This window comes from Arvicanthis niloticus, chromosome 3, assembly GCF_011762505.2.
Source record: "Arvicanthis niloticus isolate mArvNil1 chromosome 3, mArvNil1.pat.X, whole genome shotgun sequence".
Lineage (NCBI taxonomy): Eukaryota > Metazoa > Chordata > Mammalia > Rodentia > Muridae > Arvicanthis > Arvicanthis niloticus.
Window position 1 is genome coordinate 93178830 of NC_047660.1, and position 19805 is coordinate 93198634.

At 46.4% G+C, this 19805-nt stretch overlaps 1 protein-coding gene across 3 annotated transcripts in view; it reads left to right on the forward strand.

The window, feature by feature from the left end:
* Flnb (filamin B) overlaps positions 1-19805 on the forward strand; it is a 132069-nt gene that overhangs the window by 102449 nt on the left and 9815 nt on the right. Inside the window, exons 30-42 of one of the 3 annotated variants that reach the window (XM_034499164.2) lie at positions 36-107; positions 820-922; positions 1572-1712; positions 3836-3964; positions 4766-4939; positions 7180-7338; positions 7949-8152; positions 9231-9383; positions 9488-9610; positions 12340-12606; positions 13166-13303; positions 14141-14256; positions 17057-17189. In XM_034499164.2, coding sequence (XP_034355055.1) covers positions 36-107; positions 820-922; positions 1572-1712; positions 3836-3964; positions 4766-4939; positions 7180-7338; positions 7949-8152; positions 9231-9383; positions 9488-9610; positions 12340-12606; positions 13166-13303; positions 14141-14256; positions 17057-17189 — 1912 coding nt within the window. The remainder of the gene's footprint in view (positions 1-35; positions 108-819; positions 923-1571; positions 1713-3835; positions 3965-4765; positions 4940-7179; positions 7339-7948; positions 8153-9230; positions 9384-9487; positions 9611-12339; positions 12607-13165; positions 13304-14140; positions 14257-17056; positions 17190-19805) is intronic. The other 2 variants (XM_034499165.2, XM_034499166.2) reach the window with 2 other exon arrangements.

Below are 19805 nucleotides of genomic sequence, written 5' to 3' on the forward strand. Positions count from 1 at the left end.
TGATTCCCAATTAACCTCCGTTTGCCATCAACTAGGCCACCGATGGGGAAATCACAGCCATGGAGGAGGCACCGGTAAATGCATGTCCCCCTGGATTCAGGCCCTGGGTACACTTTGGTTTTCGTTTTGTCTTTTTGCATTTCTGGGTTTATTCAGCCTTTGTTTTAGAAAAGCTGCTGCCTGCTTGTGGGAATCGCTTAAGTCCTTGGTGTCCTGGCCATTGGTGTGTCCCCCCCACTGATCACCTCATCATCACAACCCCACTTTCTCTGTAAGATCCACCTTCATGTCACCACCTGCTCCCCACGAATTGCCAGCCATCATGTCTGTGATCACGCTCGGTGCGGTTTTCCCCCCACGTTTAAAGAGCAAGATGGACGGCTGTTGGCAGGCCTCCTCCTGACTGCAAGCTACCACTTGTGCATCTGGTTTCTGTCTAGGGGCAAAGCCACCCGCTACCACTCTGTGCCACTTAAAACACCTTCTTTTCCAGGCCACAAGCAACTAAACCTTTCCAGGTGTGGAGCCTCTTGGGACTAAGACATTGCTCTCTCCTTCCTCCATTTTCCTGTGGGCGATACTGGGAATTCTACAAGCACAATGTTGAGCAAGTGGTTTCTAGCAAATGATCAGTGGAATATCTCAGGGCCTTCCAGCTCAGCCTAGGCCCAGTCACACAAAGCCCGTAAATACTCGTGGCCACACCCCCAAATTTAGGCCTCATTGCCTTGCAGAATTCCCAGTGATTCTGCCCCCTATAGCTCCACGAGCCCACCCTGCTGGCCATTTTACCAAATGAACACTCTCTCATGTTTTTAGGTTACAGAAGAGGCCTATGTCCCTGTGAGTGACATGAACGGCTTAGGCTTCAAGCCCTTTGACTTGGTGATTCCATTTGCCGTCAGGAAAGGAGAAATCACAGGTAAACCCTTGTGGGAAGCACCTTACTCTTTATCTGTTGTTGCACCTGAAGTTCAGAGCAGTGCTGAGGAGCTAACTACCATACCTCATACCTGAGACGCAGAATGTGTTTCTCTGAAGAAGTGTGTGTAGCTTGCATTTCATCATGGAGGAAGCTTGTGTTTTTCCTCAGGCTAGGAACTTCTTTGTTTAGATACCTCTTACTGCCAGGTTTCTGTTTCTTTTTCCCTGCTTTCTCTAACCACTCACTTTCCAAATACAGCCTGACCTCACACGGGCTCTGTGCTATCAGTCCCTTTCTGGGAGCCCAGCCTCTCTTTTCCTGCTTCTCTCATTGGTTTGTGGTCTTCTCAGCCCCTCTTCCCACTTGTAATTGGCCTGTTGGCGACACCATGTATTTATTTATGAGCTAGTTGCTTGCTGCATTTTGTGGAAACCCAGGGGAAGCCATAGAAAGCAAGGCAGTCTCAGTTTTCCCACCGCGGGGGGGGGGGGGGGGGCAGACGGGACACGACGGACTTGGCTGTTTCAGGCGGCATGAGTGTTCTGGGATCTGAGAACCTTTATGGTGAAGACATCTGTGAGTTACGGCTGCTGCTTGGGGAAAGGTCACCAGTGAGCTCACTGTCCTGTGTCCCTATGCTCTCCAGGCAAGGTGCATATGCCTTCTGGGAAGAAAGCTACACCTGAGATTGTGGACAACAAGGACGGCACAGTCACTGTGAGATATGCCCCCACTGAAGTCGGCCTCCACGAGATGCACATCAAGTACATGGGCAGCCACATCCCTGGTAAGTGGGCTCTCTACCCTCTTGGACATCTGGGAGACTCACATCCAGGAAAGATCCAGGATGCTGTGTTGGCTTCCATTCAGAGACAGCCTGCAAGCTTGCTTCCTGAAGAGAGAGTACACCTCAGCCTCCTGGGCCAGGGCACAGGGTAGTGTGGCTGTGGTTGTGTGTCTTCCTAACTGTCAGGTATGGCCAAATACAATGCAGGCACAGGAAGTGAGGCTTTCTGGCATGGCCTGCAAGTCCCTGTGGGATATGGGACTTAGGAGAGACTCACATGCTAAGACACAGGGCTTAGAAGACAGATGGGCCCTATATAGAGAGCTAGTTTGTGTTTCCTACCCACAAACAGGTACAGTGTTGGGTGTTACTCTTTGTAATCATTTAAATATCTTCTAATTTAATATTTTGAGTAGGTTATATGATCATACTTATAACCTCCCTCCACCTCCTCCTGGAGATTGATTGTTGGTAAATTTTTTTGTTTAATTTTTAAAAAAATGTTTAAGACGACATGTAAGTAAGAATACAGATTTTAAAATCCAGCCCCGTTTTACTGAAACAGACGTGTACTCACATCAGCTGGCCTTGTCTTTATCACAGGAATGTCGCATGTCTACACATGTCGTAGGTCTCCTGCATCTGGATGACACTGCAGATGCCCCAGTCTCCCACTGGGATAAGTTCTGCTCTTCCCACCATTGCTATGGCCTGAGGGATTTGGCCCTCTGGGCAGAAGTGCTGTGAGGGTAGACACGGGCCTCTGAAACTTGGATACATTGTAGCATAGTGCCCTTCCTGGGGCTGTTATGTGTGGATCCAAGCAGTGATGGAAAGCACCTGCCATTCCACAAGCTTGCCCTGTGCAGTCTACTTTGCAGTTGTTTGTCAGTCTGGTGATTGAAAATGCACGGTACCTTGGTGTTTGTTCCTGAAAGTGAGATGAGACAGCTTTCCCTATATTGTGTCTTGCCAGTTCTGTGGGATGAATCTTGGTATTCTTTGTCTGTTTTTCTTTTGGAAAAATTATGCTTTTGAGGTGGGAAGTGGGAGCTAAAAATACTTCTTGGTTTATCACTTGCTTTAATTTATGTTCATATGTATGCCCAATACTTGGTTAAAGCAATTTTTTTTCTGTTTAAGTATTCTAATGATGTAGGTGCAGGCAGGCACTAGATGCCTATAAACTCACTCAGGAGGCTGAGGCCAGCCTGGGCTATACTATGAGACTACCAAAACCAGCAAGTCCTTTCTTGGCCCTCACCCTTCCCCTCTGTTGTCAGTATGACTACCTTCTCAGATGCCTGCTATGTACTTACAAATGCACTTACATTTATCCTGTTAAAAGGAGCAGTATAGTGGCTCTTTATTGCTTCTCTCTCTCTCTCTCTCTCTCTCTCTCTCTCTGTGTGTGTGTGTGTGTGTGTGTGTGTGTGTGTGTGTGTGTGTGTGGTATTTATGTGTATGGTCACACATGCCAAGGTATGCATGTGGAGGTGAGAGGAAAGCTTTGTAGTTAGTTCTGTCTTTATACCTTTACATGGACTCTAGGGATCACATGCATGCCAGGAGGTTTGCACAAGTTTCTTTACCCACTGAGCCATTGCTCCAGCCGCTGTGAAATGGTATTAGTCTTATATATATAAAGACAATTTGCTTTGTCTCTAATGTGACATACCGTGGTTAACATCTCAAGTTAATATATATGAATCTTTAATGTTCCGTACACAGGTCAACCCCCAGATGATTTCCTGATTTGCCCGTGAATCCTGGAGATTAAAGAGCTGTAATAGGGAAGAGAGTAGCGGTGGGCAAGCAGGATCACTGTGGGGTCCTTTCCTCAAGATGAGCTTCTTAGATCAGGCCTTAGATTTTGAATGGCACTAACAAATAGCCTTCGCTCTAGAAAACAGCTTCTACCTCCCTGATGCAGATGTGCCCTTGTTTGCTAAGCTAAGATGAAATCTCCTGCATCAGTTTCTTCCACCTGGCTCTGGTCTAGAACAGCTTCAGAGAGTGACAGACTCTCCTGCTGGGAGGACTTTAATGTACTGCCTCTTATCTGAGGTATCCATTTACCATGTAATGAGTCTCAGTTTTGTTTTTGTCCTTGGCAAATGCAGAGAGCCCCCTCCAGTTCTATGTGAACTACCCCAACAGTGGGAGCGTGTCTGCGTATGGTCCAGGCCTTGTGTATGGAGTAGCCAACAAAACTGCCACCTTCACCATCGTCACGGAAGATGCTGGAGAAGGTACTGCAACCTTTTCATGTATATGCTCGTGTAGCATTCTCCTTTTGGAGAGATAAGTGAACATTGAAACATGCTGTGAATGGTAGCACTCATGTAGTCCCAGATTCTTGGGAGATTTATGTGGGAGCATCTCCTGAGGCCAGGAGTCCAAAACTAGTCTGAGCCATATAGTGAAATCACATCTCAAAAGAGAAAGAAAAAAAAATCACTATTACATGGTATCATTTGTCTCATTTTCTCTCATATAAAAATTCATCTCCTACTCAAAACAGAAACATTTAAATTCTTATGTGAATGAAATCAGATTTGTATTATGAGCTATTTAATGTGACTCACTGAGAATTCAAGTGGGCTTCTGATTGAAAATGGCTTTATTTTTGTTCAGCTTGCTTGTTGGTCCTCAGGACCTCCCACGAGTTATTTAGCTGTAGATTCTAGCTGAAGTGCTCTGCCAACTACAGTATTCACAGATTCCTCAGCCTGGGGCTCTGATGGTGGCATCCACCCTGAGTACTGTGGGAGTCTGTGCTAGCCTACCCCGTGTATGTTTGATGTGTAGCACTCGGTCTCATCCTTACCTCTCAGACCCTAGAGGGCTGGGGTTATTTAAGCAGGGGGTTGCAGGTGCAGTTCACAATGATATGTTTCTGTAGGCTTTCCCCTGAAGATTACTTTGTCTAGATACCCACATGGAATATGTGAGTCTGCTGGCCCTGGTGTCAGGGTTCCCCCAGAGATACTGTCCATCCAGAAATAGAGTATTTCTCTCTGACTGCACTCCCTCCATACCCCCTCTCTTAGGTGGTCTGGACTTGGCTATTGAAGGACCCTCAAAAGCAGAGATCAGCTGCATTGACAACAAAGATGGGACATGTACAGTGACCTACCTGCCCACCTTGCCTGGGGACTACAGCATTCTGGTCAAGTACAATGACAAGCATATCCCCGGCAGCCCCTTCACTGCCAAGATCACAGGTAGGGTTGTCCAGCCTACAGGAATATCTCATGGGAGGTGGAGCTGTGCCTAGCCCCACCCCGTCTCTTCATCAGTCTGGGGAGCAAGCTAGGTTGGCACTTGGTTTCTCCCGTGTTGGTGAAACCGAAGTCTGATCAGGCTGCCTAAATCCTGCTTTTCTCATAACAAAGAAAAAACAAGAGTTACCAAGCAGAAAGCAAGCCCTCAGAACGAGGCATCAAGACAATCTTACAGCCAGAGTGCAGGAACTGAAGAGGCCTACCAGCACCGTACTACATAAGATATCTGCTCCTTTTTACTGGTCAGAAAACTGAAGTTCGGAGAGGTAGCCATTTAGCCAAGTTCACTGGTATTCAGAGGCAAGTTATTCCATCCCGTAACCTACACTCTGGCCTCTGTCCTGCCTACTGAATTAGGAACATATGGTTTGCTCTCTGGAAGATGCACACATCAAGGTTCTTGCCTCCAGAATACTTAGACCAGTCTGATGCAAGCAGTAACACTTTGGGTAGCGGGATTCAAGCTTCTCTGGGGAGTGCCCCAAGGCACAGCAGAGGTGGGAACTGCCTCCTGTTGCCGAAAATTCCTTTAATATTTTTTAAAATTCGTAATACAAGGTAACAGCTTCTATCATGGAAATTTCATATATATATGATACTTTGCTCGAATTCATCCTTTTCCTCCATTGCCCCTCCTACTGCCTGCCTCTTGCTAGTTTCCTTTCTGGTTTTGTTCAACATGTATTCTCTTACCTCCTCTCATTCCCCTATGTACCCTCCATTAAGATAGCTTCCTTCCCTCCCGTAGTCCCTTCTAGTTTCTTCCCCCAGTCTATTCTTTCTCTCTCTCTCTCTCTCTCTCTCTCTCTCTCTCTCTCTCTCTCTCTCTCTCTCTCACACACACACACACACACACACACACACACACACACGGCATCTGATAGAAAGCATGTGAAGCATGTGGTATTGGTCTTTCTGAGTTGGCTTGACTTCAGTTAATATGATAATTCCGTTCATCTGTCTTTCTGCACATATCCTGATTTAACTACTTAAGTATTATTTCATTGTATATACGCAGCCCATTTTCTTTCACCTGTTGATGGGCATCCAGGCTGGTTCTGTCTCATAACTATTGTGAACTTGGATGTGTCAGGTGTCTCTGTGGTGTGTTGACTTAGAGAGTCCCTCGGGAGAACTAGAAATTGGTCAAATGGTAAATCTACTGTTTTCTGAGAACTTCCCACATTGATTTCCACAGAGTTTACATCCCACAGTTTACATTCCAACCAGCAGCAAATCAGGGTTCGTCTTGCCAGCGGTCGTTGTCCTTTGAGGTATTGATGATAGTTATTCAGATTGGGGTGAGACAAATTCTCAAAACACATTAAGTGGTGGCGGTGGTGGTGGCATTGGCAGTGAACACCTTTAGTCCCAGCATTCCGGAGGCGGAGGCAGGTGGGTCTCTGAGTTAGAAGCCAAGCTGGTCTACAGAGAAACCCTGTCTCCAAAAAGAACAGGTCTTAATTTGCATTTTCCTGCTGGCTAAGGATGTTGAGCTCATTTCAAAAAATATTTATTAACCATTTATGTTTCTTGTGAGAACTGTTATTAACCCATATATTGTTTGAATTATTTGATTTTTTTTCTTTTTACTGTCTAATTTCTGACAGTTCTTTTTATTTTATTCATATTAATTCCCTACCTGATGTGAAGACAAGGTCACACCCCCAATTCTATAGACTGTCTCTTCTCTCTGGCATTTTGTTTGCTGTTCAGATGCTATTTAATCTCATGTAATCTTATTTGTCAATTTGGAGATTACTTACTGTGCTATTGAAATTCTTTTTTTTTTTTTTTAAGAGTTTTTCCTATTTCCTCTCAAAGTTTCCAAGTTCCTGGTCTCATCTTGAGGTCTTTGGTCCAATTTGAATTGAGTTGTGTACAGAGTGAGAGAGAGAGATTTAGTTTTTCTACATGTCAAAGACTCCTTTAAAAGTCTGTTCACAAGGATTTGTAGCTCAGGTTCCTTCCAGCTCCTTGTCTCCCTCTGAACCAGCCATAACCACCCCTCATCCTCCTATGATGGTTATTATATACTCATTGTCAGAGGCACATGATTATCATATACCTGTGGGTAATAGATTCTAGGTGCGCATCTCCAAGTGCCATGTAGACCGTGCTCTCTACACAGCTAGAGCTGTGCTAGCACGTGTAATAGGAGTTGTGTTGCTGTTTCTCAGATGATAGCAGACGCTGCTCCCAAGTGAAGCTGGGCTCAGCTGCTGACTTCCTTCTGGACATCAGTGAGACCGATCTCAGCACACTGACAGCCAGTATTAAGGCCCCATCTGGACGTGATGAGCCCTGTCTGCTAAAGAGGCTACCCAATAATCACATTGGTGAGCTTTGGGCTGCCTGCGTGGTGGGATGTGAGGTGGGGAGCAGAGATTCCTTAGGAAGTGGGTGGTTTGTTGGAGATGTTACAGTAAACCCGTATCACATGTATGCCTCCCCATCGGTGTTAACCTGTTAGATGTTAATCTGTGGACGTTGGATTGTTACAACACAAGCCAGTCATATTTCCAGTTTTGAGAATATGCCTTATTTATTAGTCACTTCTCTCACTGCTGTGACAAACTACCCTGCAAAAGCAGATTAAGAACAGAGAGGTGTATTTTAACTCACAGTCCAGTGATACAGCCCATCATGGTGGAAACTATTATGTGACAGAGCAAGATAGATGGATGGTGGTGCTCAACTTAATCTTTATACAGTGTGGAACCCAGCCCATGGAGTGAACCCAACATCAGGCTGGCTCTTTCCACCTCAGTTAACCTAATTTAGAAAGGCCATCCTTCACAGACATGCGCACGGTCTTTCTCCTAAATTATTTTAGACCGTGTCAAGTTGATCATGAACACATTCTCTATCACATTCTCCTCCCCCCCACTTCTCCTTCATCCCTCCTCCATCTCCCCTTAATAAACCTTCATCTGTGTTCTGGTCCAGGCATTTCCTTCATCCCCCGAGAGGTGGGTGAACATCTAGTCAGCATCAAGAAGAACGGCAACCATGTGGCCAACAGCCCTGTATCCATTATGGTGGTCCAGTCTGAAATTGGTGATGCGCGCCGTGCCAAAGTCTATGGCCGAGGCCTGTCAGAAGGCCGGACTTTTGAGATGTCAGACTTCATCGTGGATACGAGAGACGCAGGTCTGTTCCATGGGAAATACCTGGAGCTTGTGGTAATGGGTTCATTTTTTCTCTTATTTATTTATTTTATGTATTTGAGTATACTGTCACTGTCTTCAGACAAATCAGAAGAGGCCATCAGATCCTAATTACCGATGGTTGTGAGCCACCATGTGGTCGCTAGGAATTAGACTTGGCCCTCTGAAAGAGCAGACAGTGCTCTTAACTGCTGAACCATCTCTCCAGCCCTCATTTTTTTTTTTTTTATACTGCCAACTCTTATATTTCCAAGCATCCTTCAGCCTCTGAGATGTGAGTGCTTGCTTCTACCTGAATCACAAGAGTAGGACTTTGCTTTATAGAGAAAAAACTGAGACACATAAGGATTACCATCCTATCTGTTTCCGAAATGCAAACCCAGATCCACAAGATCTCACACATCTCTGTTATGTGTGCTTATGACATCATTGAGAACCTCAGTGTTCTCAGCTCCCAGCGTCTCCTGAGCAGAACATGTTAGGACAGCTGAATGGTGCTTTGGGCACAGATCAGGCATAGCAACCTCCACATCACTCTTTGAGATGCTTTGAGTTAGGTTGGGCTTTCTCAAGCCATACTGCATCCCAGTACCTTTCCATCTTCTGTCTTCCTGAGTGGCAGTGGGAGCCACATTAGTGAGCTCCAGACAAAGTTATAATCCCAGGACAGAGACTGGAAAGATTTCTGCCCCCACTCAATGCTCACCAGTGGGATTTCATGCTGTTGAACTTTCAGGTCTTCTGTTTGGAAATTCAGATAATCCATTAAGGTAATCTAGGCATTTATTGAGGAGCATAAAGTTTCATGGGACACATGTTTGAATGGGACATTGATAGATACCTTCAAGGAAGGAATTGTCTGGTCAAAGCCATGATTGGCAGGTTCTACTGCTGTAGAACGTCTCAGAGCCTTTAGCTTACCCTTTACCACAGACTCCCCAAGCTGGAAACTCTCTTTCTGCTCTATGGAAATTATTTCAGTATCAAGGGCCAGGTATCCCTTCTGCATTCATCATGCCCCTCCCTCGGGAGCTGTATCAGAACGGGCTGCTGTGTTGCAGGCTATGGTGGCATATCCTTGGCAGTAGAAGGACCCAGCAAGGTGGACATCCAGACAGAGGACCTAGAGGACGGTACCTGCAAGGTGTCCTACTTCCCCACTGTGCCTGGGGTCTACATCGTCTCCACCAAGTTTGCTGACGAGCATGTGCCTGGTATGAGACCCCTCTGCCCTTTCTCTGTGATGCTTGGGGTTTTGGTAAACGCCGCCCATGTCTCAGTGTCAAGGCTGCTCACAGGGTCCCTCTTGGTCTCGCAGGAAGCCCATTCACTGTGAAGATCAGTGGTGAGGGAAGAGTCAAAGAGAGCATCACCCGGACCAGCCGGGCTCCATCTGTGGCCACGGTTGGCAGTATCTGTGACCTGAACCTGAAGATCCCAGGTGAGTGTGGAGCTGACAGGACGGGGCAGCAGCCAGCACCTCGGGACCAAGTACAGGCATGACCTAAAGCACACTGTCCACCCTGAGGACATTTGCATTTTATACTTTTTCTTATTTACTTAAAGGGGTCGGGGGGGGGGCTCAGTGTGTAGCACAGAGTGGCCTCAAACTTGTGATTCTCCTGCCTCAGTCTCTGCAGTGCTAGGGCTGTAGGCTAAGGACACCACAGTGAGCTTTTTGTTTTTAACAGAGGCTTCACTTAGGAAAAATGTGCTTACCTCTTACCTTTTTCTTCCAAATGAAAGCAGTCTTGTTGCATTGCCGAGGGGAAACATAGGTCTGCTCTTAGATTTACTCTGCCAATGAAAATATTGTCAGTGGGAACACGGCCTGCTGATACCAATGTCTGGAAGTATTTAGGAGGGGAGGCCTAGCAGCAGCCTTCTGCTTCCTCTCTCCTATCCTTAATGGAAGGACTAGAGTTTGCTGCAAAGCTGGGTGGGCCCATTGAGCGGCTTCACCGCAGATCGTTCTTCACAGAGGCTTCATGCACTGTGAGCAGGCTAACAGCCTGTCTGAAATGTCCTGGGAGTCTGTGCACAGAGAATCGCCGTGTCAGTGAAAGCTTCACGACTCCTCTGCCCACACACTGGCAAGGCCTGTGGGAGTGGCACAAACTGTACAGAGGAGGGGGAGTGTAAGGAAGTGAGATGGGTACATTGGTAAAATCTTTGCCACACAAGTGTGAGAGGCCTTGAGTTCCATCTCCAGAACTTACATTTGAAAGAAGGACAAGTCATGTGTGATGATGCCTGCTTGTAATCCCAGCACCGGGGAGGCAGAGAGGTTCTAGGCCCCACTATCCAGCCAGTCACTGATAATCAGACCAGTGAGAGACACTCAAAAAACAAGGTGGATGGCTTCTAAGGAACAGCACCTGAAGCTGTCCTCTGGCCTACACATATGCACACACACGCACACATGAAAGCATATACAGAAGCATGAGACGCACATGTCTGATCTTAAGAGGAAGGGGCTCTTTCCCAACCCTGCACATTCTGTTTACCCCAACTTAGCTGTTGTCAGTGGGTTCTTGTGCACCAACATTGTCATCAACTGTAAATGTAGTTACCATCTAATCACTACAGTCAAGATCACTTTTTAAAAACTGATGTGATGGTACAAAGTTCGTGTGCTTCAAGGTGGGGGAAGATGGCTGGCCAGGACATGCCATGCCTTGGTAACCTTCCTCCAGAAATGGCTGGGCTCCTGTTGCTCCCCATCACCCACCAACAGGAGGCGCTCTGTTGTCCGTTCTCCTGGGAAGATGTGGTGTCTCCATTTTAGTCTTATTTCTAGGATTAACTTGTGATGTGGACTTTGCTTTGTTTTCCACTTTTTGTTTTGCAATTACTTTTCCCCTCTCTGCTGTCTCTTACTTGAGGAACTCGAATATCTGGGCGTGTGGACATCTGTCCTGTCTGAAGCCTCTTCTGGCTCTTGGTCATTCAGTTACTTGATAGCGGAGGGGTCTGCAGGAGACACTCCCTTATGATCCACTGGATCCCCTCTCATTTGTTAGAGCGAGGAGACCTTATCAGCTCCTGGGGACCTGGGCCTCTTGGGTTATCTTAGTCACAAAGTAGCATATCTTAACGACTAGTATACCTTCCTCCTGGTCCAGAGCCTGCTGTGAGTCAAACTGGAATAGCATGAGTAGACAGACCTTCTGGATTGCAGGAGACTAACTTGTCTGCTCATATGTGGTGAGAGGAGAGGAGAGAACAAAGGTTGCTGGGGAGCCATTCTAAAAGCAGCAGATCATCCTGAGAGCTCCCCTTACCACACTGTCTGGGTTGCCATGGCATGATGGCTCCTCAACCTCCCTTCTCTGTCCATAGGATACAGGATCATGAACTGGGGCACGGTGCAGTTTTATTGGAGCTCTAGGTGATGGCGACACCCAGTGCCACCTGCTTGTCTCCTCCATGCCAGTGCAGGCACGGTTGTGTGTGTGATGTGAGCAGCTTGTCTCATAGACATGATTTGCTTCCTGGTACTTATCACCCAAGGCATTGCTTGCCTGAGAGTGTGGCCTCTTGCCCTTTGCTGAAAGCTTTGCTCATGCATGGTTCCTTCTTTGCCATTGAAATTGGCATGTGTTCATGTTTGGATCTTAATGACCTTGCTGCCTGAAAGAAGCCGCAAAGCCTGACAATAAGAGATGAAGGCTCTTGGGGCCGGTGAGATGGCTCAGTGGCTAAGGGGCTTGCTACTAAGCCTGATAACATAAGTTTGATTTCCAGGGCCCATTTGTTGGCTGGAGAGAATTCCTGCATGCTGTCTTCTGACCTCCACATGCATGCGGTAGCACACTTGCTCACAGACACACCTACATCCATAGTACATAATCTACTAGAAATGTAAGAGAGAGATACAGGTAGAAACATGTGGGTTCCTTATATACTGTAGCTGCCAGCATAGATCCTAGTGCTGCCATGTAGGAGTAACTAGGCTCCAGCCAGAAAAGCTGCTGACATAGTTCAGTGGGACAGGAAGTGTCAGTGCCCACTTCAGGTCACAGGAAGCCAGGCCTCTAGCCTCAATGGGAGTCCAAGCACCTCATGTCCCCAGGCTGTACCTGCCACACCATTCTCTGCTTGCCCTGTGTGCCCTGCATGGCCCCAGGCCTTTACCCTAACTTTCTTCTCCCAACCTTCTTCTCTCAGAGATCAACAGCAGTGACATGTCTGCCCATGTCACCAGCCCCTCTGGCCATGTCACCGAGGCAGAGATTGTGCCTGTGGGAAAGAACTCTCACTGTGTCAGATTTGTGCCCCAGGAGATGGGTGTTCACACAGTCAGCGTGAAGTACCGTGGACAACATGTAACAGGAAGCCCCTTCCAGTTCACCGTGGGCCCCCTTGGCGAAGGGGGTGCCCACAAGGTCCGGGCAGGAGGCCCTGGCCTGGAGAGGGGAGAAGCAGGCATCCCAGGTAAGAATTTAGACCAAGTTTTAACTGGACACAAGTAAGTGTACACTGTACCCATTGCTCTAAGGAGACAACTTCCAGCAGGACGTTCGTTATTCAAAGCTTTTAAAGCTTACATTGGGAGTCACTCACCTACACAAAGCCAAAGAGGCTTAGACAGGTTTTGCTAAGTCTAACATTAGTGTGCATTAGGTCTCTTAAGAAGAGAGCTGTTTCCAGTGCATTATTGAACTGGTGTTCTGAGTAGCTCACTAGAATGCTGCAAAACTGATTTGAGGGGTCCCTTCCTGTGGTGGCTGCTGTGTGTTGGAAGAGGTGTGGGGGAATCCGAGCACACTCATCCTTTTCTGGTTTGGTTTTGGGCGTGTTCCTGGTGCTGGGATCCACATGAACATGATCATTGGTGGTGCTTCAGAAACCACAATGATGGCCTTCGCCTGGGCTCTGCTTGGGGCAAAAGGAAAGTGCTGCCAAAGGGCCTGACCTACACTGCTGGTTTGAGCTAGAAGAGGGGCCGGGGCTCTCAGGCTCTCTCACTAACCAGGTGTTTCTTTGCTCTCAGCCGAGTTCAGCATCTGGACCCGGGAAGCAGGTGCTGGCGGTCTCTCCATTGCTGTTGAGGGCCCTAGTAAGGCCGAGATCACATTCGATGACCATAAAAATGGGTCATGCGGTGTGTCTTATATTGCCCAAGAGCCTGGTATGTACTCAAGGGTGACTGAGGATGTTTTCCTTGTTTGGAGATGGTTTAGTTGCCAGGATCAGAAACTTATCCGCTTAGGTCAGGTACACAGGCATCTGCATGTGAAGCACATGGGAGAGCATTAGGTCAGGTACACAGGCATTTGCATGTGGAGCACACGGGAGAGCGTTAGGCCTCCAAGAGATGAGAATCCTTGTTCTCATTGTCGTCTTTTACCGATGGGCTCTGCTTGCTTTCTTTCAAATGCTGCATTCTGTCCACTGACCATCAGACACCCCCTTCGAGTGACCCTGAGCTGGTTTGGCTGCTCTCAGCATCTGAGAACCTACAGCAGAGATATGACTTTATTAGTATATTAAATTATGATAAAAATTTTACAGAAGTACATTGATGGTCCTAATTTCAAAGTAATGATGAGTGAAAGTAAGTGATGATGTCAAGATAGCTACAGTGCTTAAGATAGAATAAATCCCTTGACATATAATGTATAATATTGGCACTACAAGGCGCAGATGCTTCTCACATACTGTGATGGCTAGTTGATATTTCCAATGCAGAATCCTTTCAGTTAGAGATTAGTAAAAATATAGATTTTCCCATTCAAGCCCCTGGGTCTCTTGGATTCTATACACAGATGACACTGTGGACCCAGGTCAAGAATCTCTGACTTTACTTAACTAACAAAATCCTAGTATTTGGGTGTTAGCCAATCAATCAACTGTGGCCTTAAGCACTGCTAGTCTCTGAAGACATTTGAGCCCAGCTTAAGCCAGTGGCCACTATGGAAATACCTTTCTGAACTCTCTGAATGGTGGGGCTTTCCTATCCCAACAGGAAACTACGAGGTGTCCATCAAGTTCAACGATGAACACATCCCAGACAGCCCTTACCTGGTGCCCGTCATCGCGCCCTCAGACGACGCTCGCTGCCTCACTGTTCTGAGCCTTCAGGTGAGGCACAAGGAAGCATCCATCTCCTTGGCCATGGGCCGACCAGTGAGACTCCTGGGCTCCTGAGGCCACATTAATCCTGTCCTGGGTACCAAGCCCTGTTGACAGTTGGCACCCAGGTGTTGCCATTCATGGGGTAGCAGTCCTGTGGCAGGGTCACCTCCCTGTGCTCTCAGGGCAAAAGACAATTTGAGCAAGCACAAACAGATTTGATAAACAATATACCTTAACCACTGAAGGACAAGTTTGCTTTTAAATGTTTATTCAAGAGAAACAAAGGAAGCCTGTTAATCATTGGTTGAGGGAGAAGGCAGATTTCAAAACAGAACAGACAATGCTGACGGTCTAGTGACCTGTACCTATAATGATTGTTGGCTTCCTTTCCCTAAAGCTAACTGCATTTTTTTTTTTAATTAGAGTGATTTGTTTATGATAAATGTACAGGGGACTATCTTGAGAACTGATCAGTGTCACTTCAGTAAATCTTTGCAACACCCTAATGGGCAGCTTCTCTTGACCTAATTTTAAAGATGGTCCAAAGTGATTCTAGCCAAGAACCACCTAGTATGAGGTGGTGAGAGTGAGGGTTCTGTCCCCAAAAACCTGCTCTCCTGAGATTGTGCACTTGGCTCTAGCATTACCACAGGTGCATGTGTACACACACACACACACACACACACACACACACACACACACCGTTAGCATCAGAACCAAACTGAGAGCCACTGCCTCTGCATCAGCGTGGGACACTGACCTTGTTTGAATTAGGAGAAGCAAATAGGTTGTACAATAATGCCCGAATACCTGAAACCAGTTTCCAGTTACGGGGGTTTTATGTAGCTTTTAGCTATCCCAGTCTTAAAGGCACTTGGGTTCGAATCCAATCTGGCATTTGGAACGGATGATACAGCAGCTGTGCACACTTTTGATTTACATTGAGATTCCCTCTTATGCTAAGAGAATGGACTGCTGCTAGTTAGAGACCCAGATGTTAGCACACCAGAATCCAGATGTTAGCACACCAGAATCCCAGACTACGATTGATGAGGTCTCAATGGGAGAGCCCCAGAGGTCCTAACTGGTCGCCGTGGTGTAGATGTTTTTCTTGTGTTTCATTTAAAGGCTTCTTAACAGTTTTTTTCGTGGCCAACTTAACTAAAACCTATAGGGGGAGATAAACGCAGCAGTTGTTGAGGGCAGAGAGCTGCCTTCCTGCATCTCGAAGATCTCTCTTCAGGTCTTCAGAAGCATTTATCTCCCTCTTGAGGATTTAGCGGCAACAGACTCAGGTAACAGAAATGATTGTTCCTCTCCAACACTTTTGCTGAATCCTCCTGTCACGGTTTGCTCATAAGTATTTCTGTAAGTATGTACTCGCTCTGCGCCGAGGGATATGTAAATTATTTATCAGAGCCTCAGCGGAAGCCTGAACAGCATCTGGTGCTGGGTAGACGTGAGAAGCGTGTTTTGTTTTAACTGGCTTTTGAGGCTTCATAGAAAAAGTGGAGTTGGCTGGCATTTTGTGGGGGAGGAGACAAAGTGGTGGTTCTCTGGAAATTAAAGAGTCCTTAAGTTTGTATTGTGGCCTCCCTCCCCAGGCCATAGCCTCCAGGCAGCAGAGTTCATAGAGCATTCTGCATACACCTAATCTTCACAGTGTGGTTTAATAGTCACTAGCCACATGTGGCTGCCCAGTTAGTTACGATGCTGCTAGACAAATTGAATTTTTGTTGCACAAAATGTAAAGTGCTTTAAATTGGCTGGTTTCCGTCTGTGGCTAAGGACTAACCCAGGGGACACCTCGTTGTTGGGGCCTGCTGGTGAGATGCAGTCCTTCGCCAGAGCCTAGCTTCCTCTAGGCATTTCTAGAAACATTGTCAAAATCTGCATTTTAACCACATTCCTGGTTAGCTCCTTTGCATACTAAGTATAAGCCCTGCCCATCTGAGAAATGGCTGTCCCAGCAAGTTTAAACCAAAACTGGGGCGTGTAAAACCTTACTTTCCTGGATAGTATAGGCCATTCATAATAAAAAAACGTTGCTTAGTTCTGAGTACTCTTAGTGCCTAAGCCCCTCCCTCCAAGAATGTGTACTTTCTAAGACACTGGGAGTGAAGCTGAGCCGGGAAAAACAAAGGCCACACTTCTTGGAATTGCAGAGGCAACTTCTAAATACATATTTGTACTTAACAGTGCGCTGATGCTGATGGGGTTTTTTTGTTTGTTTGTTTGTTTTGTTTTGTTTTGTTGGAGCCTTGCTGTGTATGGGCCGGGTCCTGGACTGAGTCCTGAGCATCATTTCATGTGTTCTTCATAACCGGTCTCTGAGATAGGGTCAGGTCGTTTGTCCATTTTACAAACAACGAAATTGGGATTCAGATTTAACAATTTAGTTTTACTATTTGGAAAAAAGTGAAACCTACCTAAATGTATGTGTTACTCTGCATTTTATCAAAAGTGCTGCCCATTCCTGCACTTGATTTAAAAAAAAAAAAAAAGACATAAAATTCAGCTCATGTCATGAACTCTGCACCCAAACTCCTCCTAAAAAGGAATCTGGTGGTGGTGGTACCAGTGGCAGGGGCAATTTAGCTTGGACAACCTGGGGTTTTGGCCTGTGCAGAACTTGTTTGGGATATTCTCTTGTCTCGTGTCTCCCAGCCTTGAGTGTTTGAACATAAGGGTGCAGTGTGTGTTTCTGTTTACTGGTAGAAATGTGGAGGCAGAGGAGCCTAGTCAGCGCGTGCTGGCGAGCAGGAACACCGGGTGCCATAACCTGTCTAATTTATTGAATTCTCAGGAATCAGGATTAAAAGTTAACCAGCCAGCATCCTTTGCTATAAGGTTGAATGGTGCAAAAGGAAAGATTGATGCAAAGGTGCATAGCCCCTCAGGAGCGGTGGAAGAATGCCACGTGTCTGAGCTGGAGCCAGGTAAGCAGCAAGGCTGGCAGCTGGGTCTCGGCACCAGGGTTTCTGGCAGCGCCCCGACAGCTGTGCCTCCTGGGTAGGACTCTTCAGCCACCACACTGCCTGGGAGTCAAGTTCTTTCCACTACTGCCAGGCATCGGCTATAAAATAGGGTAGACACGTTTGCCAGGAACACAGAGACTCTTTATGTGACAGTAATACCCCTCTCTTCTCATTTCTTTAAACAAGATCTGCTTTATTTTCTGTGATTTTTATCAGATTCCTTTTACATGACATTAATCACAGTTTTTATCATATTTTAATAAAGCCTTACAGCTTTATTATATTGTTGACTTTATGACATGAGGAAGGATATTTTGCTCTCACCTTCCTCCAAGAAAATCTAGGACTCTAGGGCTTAATACCTCAGATTTATGGGACTCTCATGTCAATCAACTTTAAAGAGGCTATTCTGTCAATGAACATTTATTATATGTCAGGGATTTGGCAGGAAGTTAAAGCTAGTGAATATACAATTCTACCCCTCAAAACACCACTCGGGTTGGTACATAGCTATAATCTTAGCATTTGAGAAACTGAAGAAGGAGGACTTCAAGGCCAGCCTGGGCTACAAAGCAAGACAAAACAAAAACAAAACAACAATAAAAACAAACAATAAAAAAAAAAAAAAATCAGCCGGGGCTGGAGAGATGGCTCAGCGGTTAGGAGCGCTGACTGTTCTTCCAGAGGTCCTGAGTTCAATTCCCAGCAACCTCATGGTGGCTCACAACCATCTGTAATGGAATCCGATACCCTCTTCTGGTGGGTCTGAAGACAGTGACAGTATATTCACATGCATCTTTTTTTTTTTTCTTTAAATCAACTGGCCAGAACTAGTCCAAATGAAGCTAAAAACCTACAAATTAGAGACAGTGCTAAGTGATACTAGGAACACTAAGAGCACCTTAAGAACCTAAGAAGCAGATGGTGAGATGGAGAGGCACCTTGTGCTTTGGCACGGTCAGGAGAGCTTCTTTTGGTGTGGCCTTTGATGACACCTGCTGCTGTTGGGCATTTGCTCTGTGCTACCTGCATCGACTGAGGGTGGAAATCTAGAGCAGCAATTCTTAACTGATGGGTCACGACCCCTGTGAAGCTCAAACGACCCTTTCATAGATCACCTAGAACTATTGGAAAACCCAGCTATTTACATTATGACTCATAACGGTAATAGGTAATAAAATTACCATTATAAAGTAGCAACAAAAATAATTTTATGGTTGGGGCGGTCACCACAACATGAGGAACTGTACTAAAGCATTGCAGTATTAGGAAGGTTGAAAGCCACTGGTCTAGAGCATGCATGAACAGCTATGTATGATTCTCTCATTGGACAGTAAAGACAAATGGAAGATGGGTGCCTTGGCGGCATCTTGGCTAACATTAGGCTGTATCACAGAGAATGCAGTAGAGCATCTGACTGACAGAGTGGTGCACTGCTGCCCTTGAGAAAGCAGAGTCAAACAGCAGCCCCAGGGGTGTAGAGCTGTATGTAGCACTTGGTGACCACTTGGCCCTAGGGTTTGAGAGTGAATTCTGAAAGACCACATGTTAGGACTAGGGAAGATGCTTCAGTAAAGTACAAACAGAAGGACCTGAGTTTGATCCAGCCAAGAACCTAACTGTGATCCCAGCAGGGTTGGGTGTGGGGAAAGACCAGAGCCTTGCTAGCTAGCCAGCCAGTCTAACCATATCATTGAGCTCCAGATTCAGTGAGCAAACCTGCCTCAGAGAGTGAGATGGAGAGTCATTGAAGAAGACACCGAGTGTCGGCCTCTGGTCTCCAGACTACACATGTGCATGCACACACAGGCACAGACCTCTATCTGGGTGGATGGGTAAGAAGGTGCCCATATACAGTCAGCTCAGTTGAGGATATCTGCCCAGAGGCTTGAACCCCCAGAGGGTTGAGCAGGCTCTCTTTCTTAGTTGGAGCGTCTCTCAGATAGCCAGGTGGTGGTATTTATTAGCCCTCCATGCCATTAAGCTCAGCTATAAGTGAGGTTTGTCCTTGGTCCAGGCAGCCTCTGAAGTCCAATTATTCCTGGCATGCCATAATTGGGGTGCTACTGGTTGAAGTTATTAGACTACCCAGCTCACGTGGACACGTAATAATGAGGTCTAGTAATTCATGTAAGTACCTAGTTTGGGGTCTACAGTAGAGTTTAACAATAGTTTGATTCAGTCACTGGCGGGAATTCTCCAAGGCCCCACAGACTTTTTGTTGTTTTGTTCCACTTTGCTTTATTTCTTGAGACAGACTCTGTGTAACCCAGGGTATCCTGGAGCTCATACAGCCCAGGTAACTTCCTACTCAAGACCTTCCTGCCTCCGGCTCACACGTGCATCCCATCATGTGGCACTGGGCCCAGTGCGCCCTTACTCTTCCTTTATTTCAAGGCGTCTTACATGCTTGGTGGCAAGATTTCTATTGGGAACCACCTGCTGCTTCATTTTCACAAGTCTTGAGAGGCAAGGAACCTTTAAGTCTCCTGGCAGGCCTCTCCTCCCTTCACAGTGACTGGGACACATGCCCATTCCTGAGTCACTTGCTGTGGCTAAAGATACAAATTTACCTTG